At 44.9% G+C, this 19,465-nt stretch overlaps 1 protein-coding gene across 1 annotated transcript; it reads right to left on the bottom strand.

Annotated features, from left to right (window-relative positions):
* Positions 1–3,172: 3,172 nt before the first annotated feature.
* LOC135195935 (uncharacterized) lies at positions 3,173–9,431 on the bottom strand. The gene is made up of 3 exons (XM_064222437.1): positions 9,173–9,431; positions 4,260–5,339; positions 3,173–3,414 (listed from the first exon to the last, which is right to left on the bottom strand). Exons 1-3 carry the CDS (start codon positions 9,429–9,431, stop codon positions 3,173–3,175), a joined length of 1,581 nt encoding a protein of 526 aa, XP_064078507.1.
* Between the last annotated feature and the right edge of the window lie 10,034 nt (positions 9,432–19,465).

The following is a 19,465-nucleotide window of genomic DNA, read 5'->3' on the forward strand; positions in this document are numbered from 1 at the left end:
TAACCTAAACTAATCTAACCTAACCTAAACTAAAGTATCCTAATTTAACCTAAACTAAACTAAATTATCCTAACCTAACCTAAACTATCCTAACCTAAGCTATCCTATCCTAACCTAACTTAACCTATCTTAAACTATCCTAACCTGACCTAAACTAAACTAACCAAAACTATCCTAACCTGACCTATCCTAACCTAACCTAAACTATCCTAACCTAAACTAAATTAACCTAAACTATCCTAATCTAACATATCCTAACCTAACCTAAACTATCCTAATCTAACCTAAACTATCCTAACCTAACTTAACCTAACCTAAACTATCCTAAACTATCCTAACCTAAACTAAACTAAACTATCCTAACCTAACCTAAACTATCCTAACCTAACCTAAACTATCCTAACCTAAACTATCCTAACCTAACCTAACCTATCCTATTCTATCCTAATCTAACCTAACCTAAACTATCCTAACCTAAACTAAACTATCCTAACCTAAACTAAACTATCCTAACATAATCTAACCTAAATTATCCTAACCTAAACTATCCTATCCTAACCTAAACTATCCTAACCTAACCTAACCTATCCTAACCTATACTATCCTATCCTAACCTAAACTATCCAAACCTAACCTAACCTATCCAAACCTAAACTATCCTATCCTAACCTAAACTATCCTAGCCTAAACGAAACTATCCTAACCTAAGCTAAACTAAACTAAACTAAACTAAACTATCCTTACCTAACCTATCCTAACCTTACCTAAACTATTCTAACCTAACCTAAACTATCATAACCTAAACTAACCTAAACTATCCCATCCTAACCTAACCTAAACTATCCTAACCTAGCCTAAACTAACATAACCTAAACTCTCCTAACCCAAACTAAACTAAACTATCCTAACCTAACCTAAACTAAACTAAACTATCCTATCCTAACCTAACCTAACCTAAACCTAACCTTACTAACTAAACTATCCTACCTAAACCTAACTAAACTAAAACTAAATCCTAACCTAACCTAAACTACTAAACTACCTAAACCTCTCCTAAATTCCTAACCTAAACTAAAATCTAACCTAAAACTAAATCTAATCCTATCTAACCTAAACTATCCTAACCTAAACCTAACCCTAAACAAATAAAACCTAAAAATTTAACCTAACCTAAAGTAATCCTAAACCCTAATCAATCCTAATCCTAACTATCCAACCTAAACCTAACTAAACCTAAACCTAAAATAATAACCTTCCTAAATCCTAACCTAATCCTAACCCTTATCCTAACCTAAAATATCCTATCTAAACTATCCTAACCTAACCTAACCTAAACTAAACTAAAATAACCTAAACTATCCTAATCTAACCTATCCTAACTTAATCTAACCTAAACTATCCTAATCTAACCTAAACTATCCTAAACTGTCCTAACCTAACCTATCCTATCCTAATCTATCCTAACCTAAACTAAACTATCCTAACCTAACCTAAACTATCCTCACCTAACCTAAACTATCCTCACCTAACCTAAACTGTCCTAACCCAACCTAATCTAAACTAAACTATCCTAACCTAACCTAAACTATCCTAACCCAACCTAATCTAAACTAAACAAGCCTAACCTAACCTAAACTATCCTAACCCAACCTAACCTAAACTAAACTAGCCTAACCTAACGAAAACTATCCTAACCTAAACTATCCTAAACCAACCTAACCAAACTTAACTAGCCTAGCCTAGCCTAGCCTAACCTAACCTAACCTAACCTAAACTATCCTAAGCTGAGAAGGAAATGAAACACTAGGAGATTTAACCGAACCTAACTTACTTAGGCTGAGAAGTGTTACCTCTTGGTGAGCCGTGAGACATCAGGTTACACCACTACGGAACATGTGACTGTCCTTATTTGACTTTGTTTTAATAGTTTTCTATACAGTAGAAGTTGAATGTGAGTTGGTTGGGGGAAGGGGGGAAGGGGGGAGGTGGGGGGGAGGGGGCCTGGTGGGAAGACATGGGAAGTACCTACCGCCTTTACCATCTGGGAGGTGGATGACCAAGGTTTCTTTGGCCACCAGGATATGGTTGACCTCCAGGATATGGTTGACCTCCAGGATATGGTTGACCACCAGGGTATAGTTGACCACCACGGTATTGTTGACCTCCAGGATATTGTTGACCTCCAGGGTATTGTTGACCAACAGGGTATTGTTGACCACCAGGGTATGGTTGACCACCAGGGTATGGTTGACCACCAGGGTATGGTTGACCTCCAGGGTATTGTGACCTCCAGGATATTGTTGACCACCAGGTCCCGGAGCACTTACAGATTAGCGGGCCCACTCGACCGCCGACCGAAATCGGCGGAAGAACACCAAAACCAATATGGCGGCGATACCAAAACAACAACAAACAAAGTAGGGAGCTACTACGTATCCGCGACGATCGATTTATGTGTGCTGTCAGTAAGGCCGTGGCGGAACGGCGCTTCGCGCCTTATCCGCATATTTAAAGATTCTTGGCAGGCACGGCATGTTCTGGCAAGAGGTAATGTTGCGCTGCGCGCGCTAACCACAGGGGTTACAGTAAGGCTACTTACCGTGGCGGATGGATTTGGGTGTCGCGATACCAAAACAACAACAAACAAAGTAGGGAGCAACTGGCCCGGTAAAGTGTAAACAACCCCAGGTCCCATTCGTGGAGGAACAGGGTATCTTTGGCCATCGGCTCCCATTTGTGGAGGACCAGGGTATCTTCGCCCATCAGGTCCTATTTGTGGAGGGCCAGGGTATCTTTGAGGATCGCCAGGCCACATATGAGGCCCAGGCATTCGCGGGCCCATGCCTGGTCTATATCCTGGACCCGCTGGGGCTCCTTGGTATCTTTGCTGTTCCCAACCTTGTCCATATCCAGGATAAGCGTTTGGGTCAGGTTGCTCGACGTCAGCACCTTGTTTTTTGGCCAGGCGTTCTTCCCGTTTTCTTTGCCTTTCCTTCATCCTCTTCTTCTTCTTTCTCTGCTTCGTTCCTAGGAGTCGACTTATTTGGTTTTTCATTCGTAATACCTGGAAGGTCTCTTTGACGACATTGACAAGAGCTTCTCTAGACTCCTCTAATTGTCCGACTGGAACGGCGACCAAATCAGCGGATGCATGAGAATGAGAGACAGATGATTATGCTGAGAGAGGAGAAGATGATGCTGAGAGCGGAGAAGAAGAAGTTAAGAGAGAAGGATGATATCCCTCCGTTTTGCCTTCCATCAGCAATCCATTTGGATATTTCAATGACTCGAAAACCCTTTTGATGTTCTGAATGGCAAGCATTTCAAGTTCCTCCATTTGTTCCAGCTCATTAATGGCCCAGTTAGAGGAGGAGAAGAATGGGGAAGAACGAGAAGAATCAGAGAAAAGAGTTGCTGAAGGGGGGAGGGAAAGAGGAAGAGGGTAGGGAGGAGGGGAAGAAGCAGGGGAGGCATGGGGTGGAGAAACAGGGGGAAGAGGACGGGGAGAAACAGGGGGGAGAGGAAGGGAAGAAACAGGGGAGGAAGGAGGAGGAGAAACAAGGGAGAGTGGAGAAGAAACCAGGGAGGGAGGAGGAGAAACAGGGGAGAGAGTAGGGGGATAAACAGGTCAGAGAGGAGGAGGAGGAGAAGCAGGGGAGAGAGGAGGCGAAACAGGAGGGGCATTGGGGGGAGAAACAAGGGAGGGTGGAGGGGAAGAAACAGTGGAGTGAGGAGGAGAAACAGGAGAGAGAGGAGGAGAAACAGGGAGGGGGGAGGGGAAGGAGGAGGAGGGAAAAAATAAGGGGAGGGGTCGAGGGCGGAAACATGTGACGGAGGAGAACAGGAGGAGAGAGGAGGGGAGGGAGGGAGGGGAATAAAGGGAGGTGGGATAAGAGGGGGGGGGAGAAAACAGGGGAGAGAGAGGGATAAGGACGGGTGAGGGGGGGAAACAGGGGAGAGAGGAGGAGGAGAAACATGAGAGTGGGGAGGAGAAACTGGGGAGGGAGGAGGAGAAACATGAGAGGGGGGAGGAGAAACTGGGGAGGGAGGAGGAGAAACAGGTGAGGTAGGATGGGTAGAAACAGGGGAGGAGGAAGAGGGAGAGACAGGAGAGGGAAGGCGGAGAGAAACAGAAGAGGGAAGAGGAGGAGAAACAGAAGAGGGAGGAGGAGGGTTAGTGGTAAAAGAAGGAGAATCAGGGGGCGAATGTGACGCAGTGAGAACTGGAGGAGGATGGGAAGAAAGACCCGGAGATTTACTTTGATGTTCGGAGAGACCCGGCGGCTGTACGACATTGGGAGCAGCGGTGGAGGAGGCCGCTGGTGGCTCCTCCTCCTCCTCAGCCTTCCTGTGTTTCCATCGATATATCAGGTTCCTCGTCAGCCGATTTATTTGGTGCATTTTTGGGTAGATGACTGTGAACTTTTCGCTTTGGATTTTGTGCTCGTCTAACTCTGAGAAAAGCTTGTCTAAGTTGGCATATTCGTGGTCTAATTCCTCAGCCATAATGAAGACAGGAGGGGGAGAGGGAGGGGGTGGAGCATTAGGAGGAGGAGAAGGAGAGAGGGAAAAAGTAGGAGGTGAAGGAGATTCAGGAGTAGGAGGGGTGGAGGAAGGTGGAGGAGTAGGAAGAGAAGGGGATTCAGGAGTATGGGAGACAGAGGAAGGTGGAGGAGTAGGAAGAGAAGGGGATTCAGGAGAAACAGGGGGAAGAGGACGGGGAGAAACAGGGGAGGAAGGAGGAGGAGAAACAAGGGAGAGTGGAGAAGAAACCAGGGAGGGAGGAGGAGAAACAGGGGAGGGAGTAGGGGGATAAACAGGTGAGAGAGGAGGAGGAGAAGCAGGGGAGAGAGGAGGGAAAAAAATAAGGGAGGGGTGAGGGGGGGAAACAGGGGAGAGAGGAGGAGGAAAAACATGAGAGTGGGGAGGAGAAACTGGGGAGGGAGGAGGAGAAACAAGTGAGGTAGGAGGGGTAGAAACAGTGGAGGGGGAAGAGGGAGAGACAGGAGAGGGAAGAGGAGGAGAAACAGAAGAGGGAGGAGGGTTAGTGGTAAAAGAAGGAGAATCAGGGGGCGAATGTGACGCAGTGAGAACTGGAGGAGGATGAGAAGAAAGACCTGGAGATTTACTTTGATGTTCGGAGAGACCCGGCGGCTGTACGACATTGGGAGCAGCGGTGGAGGAGGCCGCTGGTGGCTCCTCCTCCTCCTCAGCCTTCCTGTGTTTCCATCGATATATCAGGTTCCTCGTCAGCCGATTTATTTGGTGCATTTTTGGGTAGATGACTGTGAACTTTTCGCTTTGTATTTTGTGCTCGTCTAACTCTGAGAAAAGCTTGTCTAAGTTGGCATATTCGTGGTCTAATTCCTCAGCCATAATGAAGACAGGGGGGGAGAGGGAGGTGGAGCATTAGGTAGGAGGAGAAGGAGAGAGGGAAAAAAAAAAGTAGGAGGTGAAGGAGATTCAGGAGTAGAGGGGTGGAGGAAGGTGAGGAAGTAGGAGAGAAAGGGGATTCAGGAGTAAGGGAGACAGAGGAAGGTGGAGGAGTAGGAAGTGAAGGAGGGGTGGAAAGGGAAGGAGATTCAGGGGTAAGAGGGGTAGAAAGGGAGGGAGATTGAGGGGTAGAAAGAGAGGGAGATTGAGGGGTAGGAGGGGTAGAAAGAGAGGGAGATTGAGGGGTAGGAGGGTAAAGGAAAGGGAGACAGAGGGGAGGTTGAGGGGTAGGTAAAGAAAGTTGAGGGGATGGGTAGGAAAGGGGAATGAATAGGGGTTCGAGAGGGGAGATTGAGGGGTAGGGGTGAGGGGTTAAAAGAAAGCGAGGGTAGATTGAGGGGTAGGAGGGGTGGGAGGGTTAGAAAGAGGAGGGAGAGGGTGGAGGGGTATAGGGGAAAGGGAGGGATATTGAGGGGTAGGAGGGGTAGAAAGAGAGGGAGATTGATGGTAGGTAGGGGTGGAGAGAGGGGAGAGGAGATTGAGGGGTAGGAGGGGTAAAAGCAAAGGGATTAGGGAGATTTGAAAGGGGTAGGGGAGGGTTTAGAGAGGGAGATTGAGGGGTAGGAGGGGTAGAAAGAGAGGGAGATTGAGGGGTAGGAGGGGTAGAAAGAGAGGGAGATTGAGGGGTAGGAGGGGTGGAAAAGGAGGGAGATTGAGGGGTAGGAGGGGTGGAAAGGGAGGGAGATTGAGGGGTAGAAAGAGAGGGAGATTGAGGGGTAGAGGGGTTAGAGGGAGAGGGAGGGTTGAGGGGTAGGGAGGGGTATAAAGAAAGAGGGAGATTGAGGGGTGGTTAAAAGGAGGGGTTGGAAAGGGAGATTTGGAGGGTAGAAAGAGAGGGAGATTGAGGGTGGAGGGGTAGAAATAGAGGGAAAGGATTGAGTAGGGCGGGGTAGTAGGGGAAAGAGAGGGAGAAATTGAGGGGTAGGGAAGGGGTAGAGGGGAAAGAGATGGAGGGGTTAGGGGTAGGGGAGGGGTAGAAAAAAAAGGGAGGGAGATTGAGGGGTAGAAAGAGAGGGAGATTGAGGGGTAGGAGGGGTAGAAAGAGAGGGAGATTGAGGGGTAGGAGGGGTAGAAAGAGAGGGGGAGATTGGGGAGGGGGTAGGAGGGGTAGAAAGAGAGGAGATTGAGGGGTAGAGGGGTAGAAAGAGAGGGATATTGAAGGGGTAGGAGGGTCGAAAGGGGGAGGGAGATTGAGGGGTTGAAAGAGAGTGAGTATATTGACGGGTATGAGGGGTAGAAAGAGAGGGTGATTGTTAGGAGGGATAGGAAAGAGAGGGTAGATTGGAGGGGGTAGGAGGGGAGGGAAAGAGGGGTAGTTTGGAGGGGTAGAAAGAGAGGGGAATTGAGGGGTGGTATTGAAAAGGGGTAGGGAAGAAAAGAAGGAAGGATTGAGGGGTAGGAGGGTAGAAAAGGGAGGGGAAGATTGAGGGGGTAGAAAAAGGAGAGGGGGGAGAATTGGGGGGGAGGGGGTAGGAAAAAGGGGAGAAAGGGTGGAGGATTGGAGGGGGTAGGAAGGGGGTTAAAAGAAGGAAAGGGAAAATTTGGGGGTAGGAGGGGTTGGAAAAAAAGGAGGGAATTGGAGGGGTGGGGGAGGGAAGGGGGGTGGAAAGGGAGGGAGATTTGAGGGTAGAAAGAGAAGGGGAGAATTGAGGGGTAGGAAGGGGGGCGGGGGGGGAAAGGGGATTGGGGAGGGTAAATTAATAATAAAAGGGAGATTGGGAGGGTTAGGGGAAAAGGAAAAAGAGGGAAGGGAATTGGAAAGGGGGTAGGAGGGGTGGAAAGGGGAAAAGGGGAGATTGAAGGGTAAAAGAAAAGAAGGGAGGATTGAGGGGTAAGGGAGGGGTGGGAAAGGGGGAGGGAGATTGGGAGGGGTTTAGAAAAGAGAGGGAGATTGAGGGGGTGGGAAAGGGAGGGGAGATTGAAGGGGGTAAGAAAGGAGAGGGAGATTGAAAGGGGGGGTAGGGAAAGGAGGAGGGGGGAGAAATTTGGGGGTAGGAGGGTAAAAGAAAAGAGGGGAGGGATTTTGAGGGGTAGGGGGAGGGGTAGAAAGAGAAAGGAAGATTTGAGGGGTAAGGAGGGGTAGGAAAGAAAAGGGAAGGGGATTGAGGGGTAGGAGGGGTAAGAAAAGAGAGGGAAGATTGAGGGGTAGGAGGGGTGGGAAAAGGGGGGAAAGGGAGGATTGAGGGGTAGAAAAGAGGAGGGGAGATTGAAAGGGGTAAGGAGGGGGTTAGAAAGGAGGGAAAGGGTATTGAGGGGTTAGGAAAAAGAGGAGGGGAGGAATTGGAGGGGGTAGGAGGGGTGGAAAAAAGGAGAGGGGAGAATTGAGGGGTAGAAGAGAGGGGAGGATTTTTTAAGGGTTAGGAGGGGGTAGAAAGAGAGGGGATTGAGGGGGTAGGAGGGGTGGAAAGGGAGGGGAGATTTGAGGGGTAGAAAGAGAGGGGAGGAATTTGGAGGGGTAGGAGGGGTGGAAAGGGAGGGAGGATTTGAGGGTAAGAAAGAGAGGGAGTTGAGGGGTAGAAGAGAGGGAGGGAATTGGAAAGGGGTAGGGAAGGGGTAGAAAGAAGAAGGAGAATTGGAGGGGTAGGAGGGGTTTTTAGGAAAGAGAGGTGATTAGGGGTTTGGGAAGGGGGTTAGGAAAGGGGTAAGATTAGGGGAAAAGGAGGGGAGGGAAGGAGAGGAATTGGGGGAGGGGTAGGAGGGTAGAAAGAGAGGGGAGATTTGGTGGGGTAGGGAGGGGTGGAAAGGGGAGGAAAAGTGGCGAGAGGGGAGGATTTGAAAGGGGGAGGATTGGGGTGGGGAAAAAGAGGAGGGGAAGATTGAGGGGGGTAGGAGGGGTGGAAAAGGAAAGGGAAGGGAGATTGGGGTGGGGAGGGAAAAGAAAGAGGGATGGGATATTGAGGGGGTGGGAGGGGTTAGGGGTTGGAAGGGAGGGAGAATTTTGGGGGGAGGAGGGGTAGAAAAGAAGGGAGGGATTGAGGGGTAGGAAAGGGGGAAAAGGGAGGGAGATTTGAGGGGTAGGGAAAGGGTGGGAAAGGGAGGGAGGGATTGAGGGGTAGGAAGAGAGGGAGATTGGAAAGGGGTAGAAAGGGGATGGAAAGGGAGGGGAGAATTGGAGGGGTAGAAATAGAGGGAGAGGAGGGAATTGAGGGGTAGGAAAGAGAGGGAGATTGAGGGGTAGTAGAAAAGGAGGGAGAGATTGAGGGGTAGGTAGAAAGAAGAGGGGAGATGAGGGGAGTAGAAAGTTAGAGGAGTAGAAAAGATTGAGGGGAGGTAGGAGGGTGGAAAGGGAAGGGAGATTGAGGGGTAGAGAGAGGGATGTAGAAAGAGAGGGGAGATTGAGGGTAGGAGGGAGGGGGTAGAGAGATTGAGGATTGAGGGGGTAGAGGGTAGAGAGGGATTGAGGGGTAGATAGGGGGTAGAAAGAGAGGAGGGAGATTGAGGGAGGAGGGGGTGAAAGAGGGGAGATTGGAGATAGGGAGTGTGGGGGAAAGGATCAGAGGGAGATTCAGGGGTAGGGGAGGGGTGGAGGAAAGTGGATGGGTTGAAAGGGAAGGAAATTTAGATGAAGGAGAGGTTGGGGAAGGTGGAGGAGTGGAACGGGAAGGGGATCCTGGAGGAGGAGTAGGAGGAGGAAGATGAGAAACCGATGAAGAAGGAGAAGGAACACTTGGAGACTTACCTCTTTGAGGGCCGTCCACTCGAGGTCCAGAGAGTCCAGGCCAGACTGCGTAGGGAACGAGATGCCGTGTGTCACAGGGCGCCTTCCTGTGGCGAATGATCTTCCTGAGGATATCTCTAATTTTTAATATCCTCTGACGGATGACATTGATCTTGATGCCTGCAGTTTCTGACTCGTCCAGTTCTGCAATGAGCTTTTCCAAGCTGTCGTATTCGTGTTCTAGTTGCTCCAGGTATCCGTCCAAGTCTTCCTCAGCCATGGGAGAGACGGGAAGTGGAGAGGGAGTGGGTGGAGCATTGGGAGTAGGGGAAGGAGAGTGGTAGGAAAGGCAAAGTGGAAGGAATGGAAACGGGAGGGAGGATTCAATGGGTAGGAGGGGTAAAAGGGAAGGAAATTCAGGGGTAGTAAAGGGGAAGGAAGATTCAGGGGTCGATGGAAAGGGGTAGACAGTTGAGGGAGATTCAATGGGTGGTTAGGGAGGGGGGTTAAACAAAGGGAAGGAAAGATTCAAGGGGTAGGGAAGATGGAGGAGGATTCCTAAATGGGTAGGAAAGGGTGGGGAGGGGGTGGTTAAGAAAGGAGGAAGATTCATGGGGTTAGAAAAGGGGAGGGTAGATTCAATTTGGTTAATGAGGGTGGGAAAAGGTGAAAATGGGAGGAATAGATTCAGGGGGAAACAAGGGATGGAAGATTCATGGGAGGTAGAAAGGGAGGGGGTTCGCAAGGGATGAATGCTTCCGGGTATACAGGGAGGGAGATTCGTTATTTGGTGTAGGGGAAGAGGGTAAAAGGGTGGTTAGGAACAAAAAGGGATTCAGGGAGGGGGGGGGCGGAAGCTTCAGTGGGGGGGTTAAAGGGCAAGGGGGGGGACGGGACATTCATTATATTGGTCAGGAAGGGGTATAAAGGGAGGGGAAGAAAGCAGGTTGATGAAGATTCACAGGGGAGAGGGGGTAGCAAACAGTGGAGGGATGATTCAAAATTCATATCGGGTTAGGCAGGGGTGAAAGGGGGGGGTAGAAAGGGCGGAAGATTTCAAGGGTAGAAAGGGAAGGAGATTCATATGGGCGGAAAGGGGGGGGGGGGTGGGTAAACAGGGAGGCAGCATTCCGTTGGTAGAAAAGTGTAGGGAGATTCCAGGGTCTGAGGGTCGATGGGGAGGCAGATTTCCAAAGGGGTGACAAGGGAAGGGAGATTTCCTGGAGGGACAAGGGGTAGCAAAGGGAGGGAGATTCATGGGTAGGTACAAGGGGTAGAAACCGGGCGGAAGATTCACGGGTTAGGCAACGGGCGGGCGATTCCTGGGTACGGGCATCAAAAGTGGTAGGGAAAAGGGAGGCGCGCTTCAAGGGTCGCAACTGGCGTGGACGGGGATTCAGGGTAAAGGACGAGGGGAATAGGAAAGGGGCGGCAAGCTTTCATGGGTCGAAAAGGGAGGGCAGGGAATTCATGGGTACCGCAGTTGGTAGCAAGGGCGAAGATTCATAGGGTAAACGGAATGGGTAGAAAGGGTAGGCCGCAATTCTCAGGGGTAGACACGTGGCGGGCAGGGATTCAGGGCGTTAAAGGGACAAGGGAGGGCGATTCAAGGGTCCTGGCGGGTAGGGGGGCCATGGGGGAACGAAATTCCGGGTGGGTGAAAAGGGAAAGGGAGATTCCTAGGGGTAGGAAACATGGGTCGAAAGGGAGGGAGGAGATTCGATGGGTAGACAAGGGCTTGCAGTTCCTGGTTCGGAAAGGGGTGTCGACAAGGGTGGAGCCGATTCGAAGGGGTAAACAGGGTGGCGGGCGCTTTCCTGGTAGGGCAGGGGTAGAAACAGGGTAGGCAAGCATTCAGGGGGTAGAATAGGAGGGAGAATTCATGGGTACGCGTGGTCACACGGGGTTCGGCCGCTTCCCCCCACGGGGTAAACAGGGACAGGGCGGGAAGACTTCCGGGTGGTAGGCAAAGGGCGGGGGTAGGAAAGGGCGGAAGATTCCAACCAAGGGGTAATAACGGAGGGGCGCTTCCATATGTGGTAAACGGGAGGGGTCGAACAGGGGCGGGAGCTTCCATGGGTGTAAAACGGGATGGGTAGAACAGGGGATGAAGCTTCCCCCCACATCCGGGGTAAGCCAGGGCGGAGGGGCTTCCTGGGTCGGGCCAGGGAGGGAGCTTCCGATGGGTCGGAATGTGTCGCCAGGGGAGAATGCTTCCATTGTCGCAAACGGGGGTGCTAAATTCGCTTGGTTAGGCAGGGGTTGTCTCAAGGGAGAAACGCATTCATGGGTAGCAAATGGGTAGGGGCTGCTCAAGGGTTCTTGAGGGGTTTCCGAACTGGAGGAAATTCACTCCAAGGGGTAGAAAGGGAGGGAGATTCATGGGTAGGAGGGGTAGAAAGGGAGGAAGATTCAGGGGTAGAAAGGGAGGGAGATTCATGGGTAGGAGGGGTAGAAAGGGAGGAAGATTCAGGGGTAGAAAGGGAGGGAGATTCATGGGTAGGAGGGGTAGAAAAGGAGGAAGATTCAGGGGTAGAAAGGGAGGGAGATTCAGGTAGGAGGGGTAGAAAGGAGAAGATTCAGGGGTCGAAAGGGAGGGAGATCAGGGGTGGTAGGGAGGTAGAAAGGGAAAGGGAAGGAGTTTCAGGGGTAGAGGGGAGGGAAGATTCAGGGGTAGGAGGGGTAGAAAGGGAGGAAGGATTCAGGGGTTAGAAAGGGAAGGAAGATTCAGGGGAGAAAGGGAGGGAGATTCATGGGTAGGAGGCGGTTTAGAAAAGGATGTGGGAGATCAGGGGTATAAAGGGAGGAGATTCCAGGGGTAGGCGTAGAAAAGGAGGAAGATTCAGGGGTGGTAATAAAAGGGAGGGGAGAATTCAGGGGTAGGCAGGGTGTTAGCAAAAGGGAGGAAGATTCAAGGGGTAGAAAAGGGAGGGAAAGATTCATGGTTAGGGAGGGGTAGGAAGGGATGAAGAAATTCAGGGGTAGGAAAGGAGAAGATTCATGGGTAGGAAAGGGTGGAGGAGGGAGGAAGATTCAGGGGTAGAAAGGGAGGGAGATTCATGGGTAGGAGGGGTAGAAAGGGAGGAAGATTCAGGGGTAGGAAAGGGGAGGAGATTCAGGGGTAAGGAGGTATAAAGGAAGGAGATTCAGGGGTGAAGGGAAAGGGAGGGATTCAGGGTAGGAGGGGTTCGGGGAAAGGGATGAAGGATTCAGGGGTAGAAAGGGAGGGAGATTCAGGGGTAGGAGGGGTAGAAAGGGAGGAAGATTCAGGGGTAGAAAGGGAAAGGGAGAGTTCAGGGTGTAGGAGGGTAAAAGGGAAAAAGGAGGAATTCAGGTATTGAGGGGGTAAAAGGGAGGAAGATTCAGGGGTAGAAAGGAGGGAAGATTCAATGGGTAGGAAGGGGTATTAGGAGGAAGATTCAGGGGTAGAAAGGGAAGGAGATTCAGGGGTAGGAGGGGTAGAAAAGGAGGAAGATTCAGGGGTAGAAAGGAGGAAGATTCAGGTAAGCAGAAGCTCCAGTTTAAAGAGTCTATTTTATTACAGGATTCAGACTTATTCATGAACAGCCTTGACATCGAATCTCTGTTTACGAATATTCCAGTTGGTGAGACCATTGATTTGATTCTTGACAAGCTATTTCCCGATCCTGAGTCCACTTTTTGTAATTTTAACCGCACGCTTTTTTAAAACACTTCTTGAATGGCAGTGCTGGACACTGCTTTTGTTTTTAACGGTAAACTTTTTAAACAAGTAGATGGCATGGCCATGGGTTCCCCCCTTGGCCCTACGTTCGCGAATATCTTTATGTGCTCCCTGGAGGAGCGTATGCTCGACGATTGCCCTCTAAGATTCCATCCTCTCTTTTATTCTAGGTATATTGATGATACGTTTGCTCTCTTCAAGGGTGAATACGAGGCTGACCTGTTCCTCGACTACGTAAATACACTTCACCCGAACATGAAATTTACTATAGAAAAAGAGGAGAACAACTGTCTGTCATTCCTGGACGTTCAAGTATATAGACAAGACAACTCTTTTAACACCACGATTTTTAGAAAGAAAACTTTTACAGGACTCGGATCTAATTTTTATAGTAGCTGTTATTTTAATTTTAAGGTTAATTCCATTTTTTACCCTCCTTAATAGAGCACTAGTCCTCTCATCTAACTGGAATGCCTTTCACAATGAGATTCTATTTCTAGTTAATTTCTTTAAAGGTAACTGTTTCCCACCTAGGTTAGTATATAGAAAATTAAACAAATTACTAAATAGACATTTCTCTAGAAAACCTGACGTTCCAACTGTACCAAAAATGAGTTTCTATGCAACCTTTCCATATATCCATGACCTAACCTTTCACAAGAGATTCACGCAAATTATTCATGACCATTTCCCAGCCATATCAGTTAAATTAATTCCCAAAAATCCTCTTAATATAGGCTCCTTGTTTAAGATAAAAGATCAGCTGTGTCCTTATATGTCCTCTGGTGTCATCTACAAATATACTTGCCCTAAATGTATTTCAGGGATTTACGTGGGATCCACCAGTCGGCTACTTAAGGTGCGCATCGATTCACATCGTGGAATTAGTTTCCGCACGGGGAGCAGAATCTCAAACCCAGAGCACTCCAATATCAGGAACCATGCAAAACAATGTAAAACCTACATTGACAACAAAGATTTCAGTGTAATCGGCCATACTACCAAAACACAAGAGTTAACAATCCTTGAGCCGTTGTTTATAAAACAACTCGTACCATCATTAAACACCCATACTTCTGCGAGTCAATTGTATTTAGCATAAGTTCTTACTGTGGTGGTTTCCTTCCATTTATTCCTTGCTGTCTACACCTCTAGTTGGTTGTTTTTTATTTTTATCGATTTCATTTTTACCCTAATGTATTTTAAATGAACTTTTAGACTATACTTTTAACTTTTTTATGTTTTTATCTTTTCTTATGTGCAGCCCAGAAGATGTAATTCTGTAAACAATTACGAAACGTCGGCAAAATAATAAAAAAGACAGCCTAGTGATGTGTGGTTTTCGTCCGTCTTCCTCTGATTATATATATATATATATATTGGATATACGTATGTATGTCTTTTACTGTATTACAACAGTACAGTATGAAGATAAAATGCCCATAAAACTATTTGATCAGGATCATCAAGGAAGTGCTCGAAATATATGGTTGCTATGTTCAAATAGTGTTTTATTGGAATCTTATGTTTATATATGTATATATATATATATATATATATATATATATATATATACATATACGTATATATATACATATACTTGTATAGGCTATGTATATTATATGTATGTATGAATGTATGCATACATGCACACACAATATACATATATATTTGTGTATGCATGTATGTATACATATTCATACATGTATATATACAATATAATCTTCATAGCAGGAATATATGTCAATGTAGTCCATAGGGGAGAAGAGAAAAAAAGACTAATAGTTCGATCATTTCCCCTTCCACCAGGCCTCTTCAAGAACTTTATTTTAACTAACGAGATTAAGTGTATACATAAAAATCATTAACATTTTTCTCAAAGGTAAAATACAATTAACAGAACAGTTGTCAAAGTACAAAATAGATTGTTTAGATCATAAACAAATGGTCAAATTAGTCATTCAAAAAAGTTGAAAGAGAGAACTATTCAACTATTTGGTGATTGGTTATTTAAGCTTTTCTCTGAATTTGTGCTGTTGGGAAACAATATGAAGGAATAAAGGGTCCAATTTATATATGCCCTGACTGTTACCGAAGTTCTTTGTTTGCTAAAACAGATATATATGCAAGCTGTCTCTAACAAATTTCTTCCAATCGTATCTTTTCCCTTGAATAATATCTCTGCTTTGTTCCAAAAGATAGGACAGCCACAATTTTGCACATGTAAATTAACAGCACTGTTTGGGGAATTTGTCCTTATACAATATCGATGCTGGGAAATTAATTCTCTTATCAATATCCTTTCCGGTTTGTCCCTGGTAGAATTTGCCACATTCACAAGGTATTTGTAAACCACACCTTCTTGTTTGGGGCTGTTGCAAATAACTGTCTTTCCCATTGTTTTGGAGCAGGGAAATACCACTTTGAAGTTGAATAATCTCAAAGGATAAACAATATCCCTGAATGAAGGGTGGAAACGGAAACCAGAGTATTACTCATATCATATTCCTTTTCGGTGTTTGTTCTATAATAAGTTTGTTTAGCTAAGAATAAACATTCCTCTATTTCCTTGATCGAAAGTTGTTTTTCATGCCAAATCTGGTGATGATACTAATCTCCTCGTCTAAGTACTCAGGGCTAACTAGCTCTTAAAAAGTGACATCTCAAAGCCTTGTACTTAACAATTATCTGTTCACATTAGTGTCTATAATATTTTATGGAGTTATTTCTTTCTTTCTCTCTGGTGAACTTTATTGATGGTGCTAAGGAGTTAAGATCAGATAGAAATTTATCAGTGTCGTGGTTTACACTCCAAACAGGAAAAGTGTCACCTGCGTATCCAAGCCAATGAACATCATCTGGCAATATGCTGCTGGCAATTCGAGTGTCATACAATTCCATGCATATGTTAGACAGCACTAGAGACAAACAGTTACTCATTTGCATTCCAAATTTCTGCTTACAATACCTATTGCTAAAAGCAAAACATGTATCTGTTACACAAAGTCTAATTAATTTCAAAATGTCTGAAACAGGTATGGAAAAAAACATTTATTTAGTTCCATATTTAAGAATTCAAGCAGATCTAAAACTGGGACAAATCGGAAAAGATATAGATAAGAGAATTAATTTCCAAACATCAAGGACCAATTCCCCAAAACAGTGCTGTTACATGTGCCAAATTGTGGCTGTCCTATCCTCAGGAACCAAGCAGATATATCATTCAAGGTAAAATATATGATTGCAAGAAATTTGTTAGAGACAGCTTGCATATATATCTGTTTTAGCAAACAAAGAACTTCGGTAACAGTCAGGGCATATATAAATTGGACCCTTTATTCCTTCATATTGTTTCCCAACAGCACAAATTCAGAGAAAAGCTTAAATAACCAATCACCAAATAGTTGAATAGTTCTCTCTTTCAACTTTTTAGAATGACTAATTTGACCATTTGTTTATGATCTAAACAATCTATTTTGTACTTTGACAACTGTTCTGTTAATTGTATTTTATCTTTGAGAAAAATGTTTATGATCTTTTTGCATACACTTAATCTGTTTAGTTAAAATAAAGCTCTTCAGGCCTGCTGGAAGGCGAAATTATCGAACTATTAGAGTCTTTTATTTTCTTCTCTCCTCTGGACTAATTGACACACACACATGTATCTATATATATATATATATATATATATATATATATATATAGATATTATAATATATATATATATATATATATATATATATATATATATTATATATATATATATATATATATACATGTGTGTGTGTCAATTAGTCCAGAGGAGAGAAGAAAATAAAAGACTCTAATAGTTCGATAATTTCGCCTTCCAGCAGGCCTGAAGAGCTTTATTTTAACTAAACAGATAAGTGTATGCAAAAAGATCATAAACATTTTTCTCAAAGGTAAAATACAATTAACAGAACAGTTGTCAAAGTACAAAATAGGCCGTTTAGATCATAAACAAATGGTCAAATTAGTCATTCAAAAAAGTTAAAAGAGAGAACTATTCAACTATTTGGTGATCGGTCATTTAAGCTTTTCTCTGAATTTGTACTGTTGGGAAACAATATGAAGGAATAAAGGGTCCAATTTATATATGGCCTGACTGTTACCGAAGTTCTTTTGTTTGCTAAAACAGATATATATGCAAGCTGTCTCTAACAAATTTCTTGCAATCATTTATTTTACCTTGAATGATATATCTGCTTGGTTCCTGAGGATAGGACAGCCACAATTTGGCACATGTAACAGCACTGTTTTGGGGAATTGGTCCTTGATGTTTGGAAATTAATTCTCTTATCTATATCTTTTCCGATTTGTCCCAGTTTTAGATCTGCTTGAATTCTTAAATATGGAACTAAATAAATGTTTTTTTAATATATATATATATATATTATATATATATATATATATATAGTATATATATATATATATATGTGTGTGTGTGTGTGTGTGTGAAATGTCACATATCTCTATGTAAGTATATGGTGTTTCATATATATATATATATATATATATATATATATATATGAAACACCATATACTTACATAGAGATATGTGACATTTCACACACACACACACACACACACACACACACACACATATATATATATATATATATATATATATATATATATATATGTATATATATGTAGTATTTAACCGACATGGTTGGTGAACACACCATATATTTGAGTAGTCTCGGCTGTTTAGACATGTATACCAAAAATACACCTTCGAAATTTGCCAATAGATTACCTACACCTATATTATTACCTAATGGGGTTGAATATGAAGTAGGTTTAGCTTCGATCGTGTTCCCGGGGAGTTATTACGCTATATTATCCAAAGATGATTTATTCACTCTCGAACTTATTACAGAGCGTCATAAACGTGATAGGCATACATATTTGTATAGACCGAGAATAGCAATGTTAGCGGGGGATATGAAGAGACTCGTGAGAGCTCTTAATAAGGATGTGTATGATTATTTGAAAGTTTATTATGGTGATAATTTCATAAATTATTTTAATAGTAACGGAATATTTCATTGGGATGAAGATTTAAGAATTACTATACCACGTATCAAGAGAGAGAAATTGAGAACAGGGGACGTTAAAAGTATATACGCCAAATTTAGCGGAAAAGCCGCGAAATTATTAGGTTTTCATATTAATACCGGTTATGAAATATATGGCGGGCATGAATTGAATGAACACGTTTCCCTTGATTCCCTACCTGATAATTGTGGGGTAGATTATATATATGTGTAAACAGATATAGTTCAACCGACGATTTTTGGCGGGAGACTAGTAAATATATTGGACTGTTTTACTTTAGCAAGTGGTAGAGGAAAAGGAATACATAATACAGTCTACAAATTGTTGAACACAAACATCTTGGATCAGATTTCTATTCTTATCACGGATCAAATGGGACACCTTTTACATTTCACTAAAGACTCGAGTGTTACTTGCCTGCTCCGTATAAAACCTAGAGGAAAATTAGATGAATAGGTGCATACATAATTTGATGTTCACCCTTGGCAGTCCTTTTTTGTGATCGTAACACCCTCAAGTCACCTAGAACTTGCGAATCAAGCTCCACTTAAATTGTTTGGGAATAGTATAAACAGTAAAATGAGAGTGATATTCGCGCCTCCTTCGGAGGCAGAATTTAAAAAACTATTTTTATCGGACCCTTTATTAAGGAGAGGGGTGGGGTTTGAGGATATTTCCGTTTTCTATCCCCGCCGCAGGAGGGGAAGTGGCATTTTTTCGACCATAAGTGGTATTGCACGTAAAGTACTTCCTTTTCTATTTAATGCCGCGAAACCTTCAGTTAATGAATTCCGTAGATCTGTGTTATCTGATATGGTAAACGGTGGTTTACCTTTAAAAGAATCTATATAACAAAATGGTATAAGGGCCCTCAAAACTACTGGACAATGAATTTTAAGCGGTACTGGAAGGAGAAGAAGGAGAACGAGACGGAAGAAAACAGTGAAACGATTAGTTAGACGGTCGAGTGTGGGAGGAAAGAAAAACGGATCACCTGAAGAAAAGCGACCCCAACACTCGCTGGGGTCGCTTTTCTTCAGGTGGAGTCACTTTTATTAAGGCGAGGAATTAACAAGGTAAAGAAAAAAGAAACTATGACTTACTCTTAAACACAAAATGTAAGCATAAACCTAATACTACAATTATGGGGGACTCCAGTGGGAAGTGATTTTCAGGGCACTACCGAACCTAACACGACCACCTAACCTAACCTAGGGCCCTGTACCCCTACCTAGGCCTAGTGGGGGGGGGACTCTGCACCCCCTGTGACCCCCCCTTAAGGCCACAGTGATTTTCGGGACACTACCGAACCTAACACAACCACCTAACCTAACCTAGGGCCCCCTACCCCCTATCTAGGCCTAGCGGCCCTGCGAACACCCCCCCTTAAGGGCACTACCTAACACATGTATCAAAGTAGTTTTTAATGAATATATATCAATATTTTTTTCTCCTTTTTCTATAATATTATGAGCTAAAGTGGGTCACATGAAGATTGGAGACACCAACAAGCAGGGGTCGTTTATGTT

The sequence above is a fragment of the Macrobrachium nipponense genome, chromosome 17 (assembly GCF_015104395.2).
Source record: "Macrobrachium nipponense isolate FS-2020 chromosome 17, ASM1510439v2, whole genome shotgun sequence".
Lineage (NCBI taxonomy): Eukaryota > Metazoa > Arthropoda > Malacostraca > Decapoda > Palaemonidae > Macrobrachium > Macrobrachium nipponense.

What these genes read in the sequence shown, in the direction of transcription:
- LOC135195935 (XM_064222437.1), bottom strand. Translation starts at nt 9,431, where the DNA reads ATGGCTGAGGAAGACTTGGACGGATACCTGGAGCAACTAGAACACGAA. An exon ending in AGTGGACGGCCCTCAAAGAG is followed by an intron (nt 5,340 to 9,172) that starts GTAAGTCTCCAA and finishes ATGCCAACTTAG; the next exon opens with ACAAGCTTTTCTCAGAGTTA. An exon ending in GGGTCTCTCCGAACATCAAA is followed by an intron (nt 3,415 to 4,259) that starts GTAAATCTCCGG and finishes TCCCCCCTTCAG; the next exon opens with CAACTCTTTTCTCTGATTCT.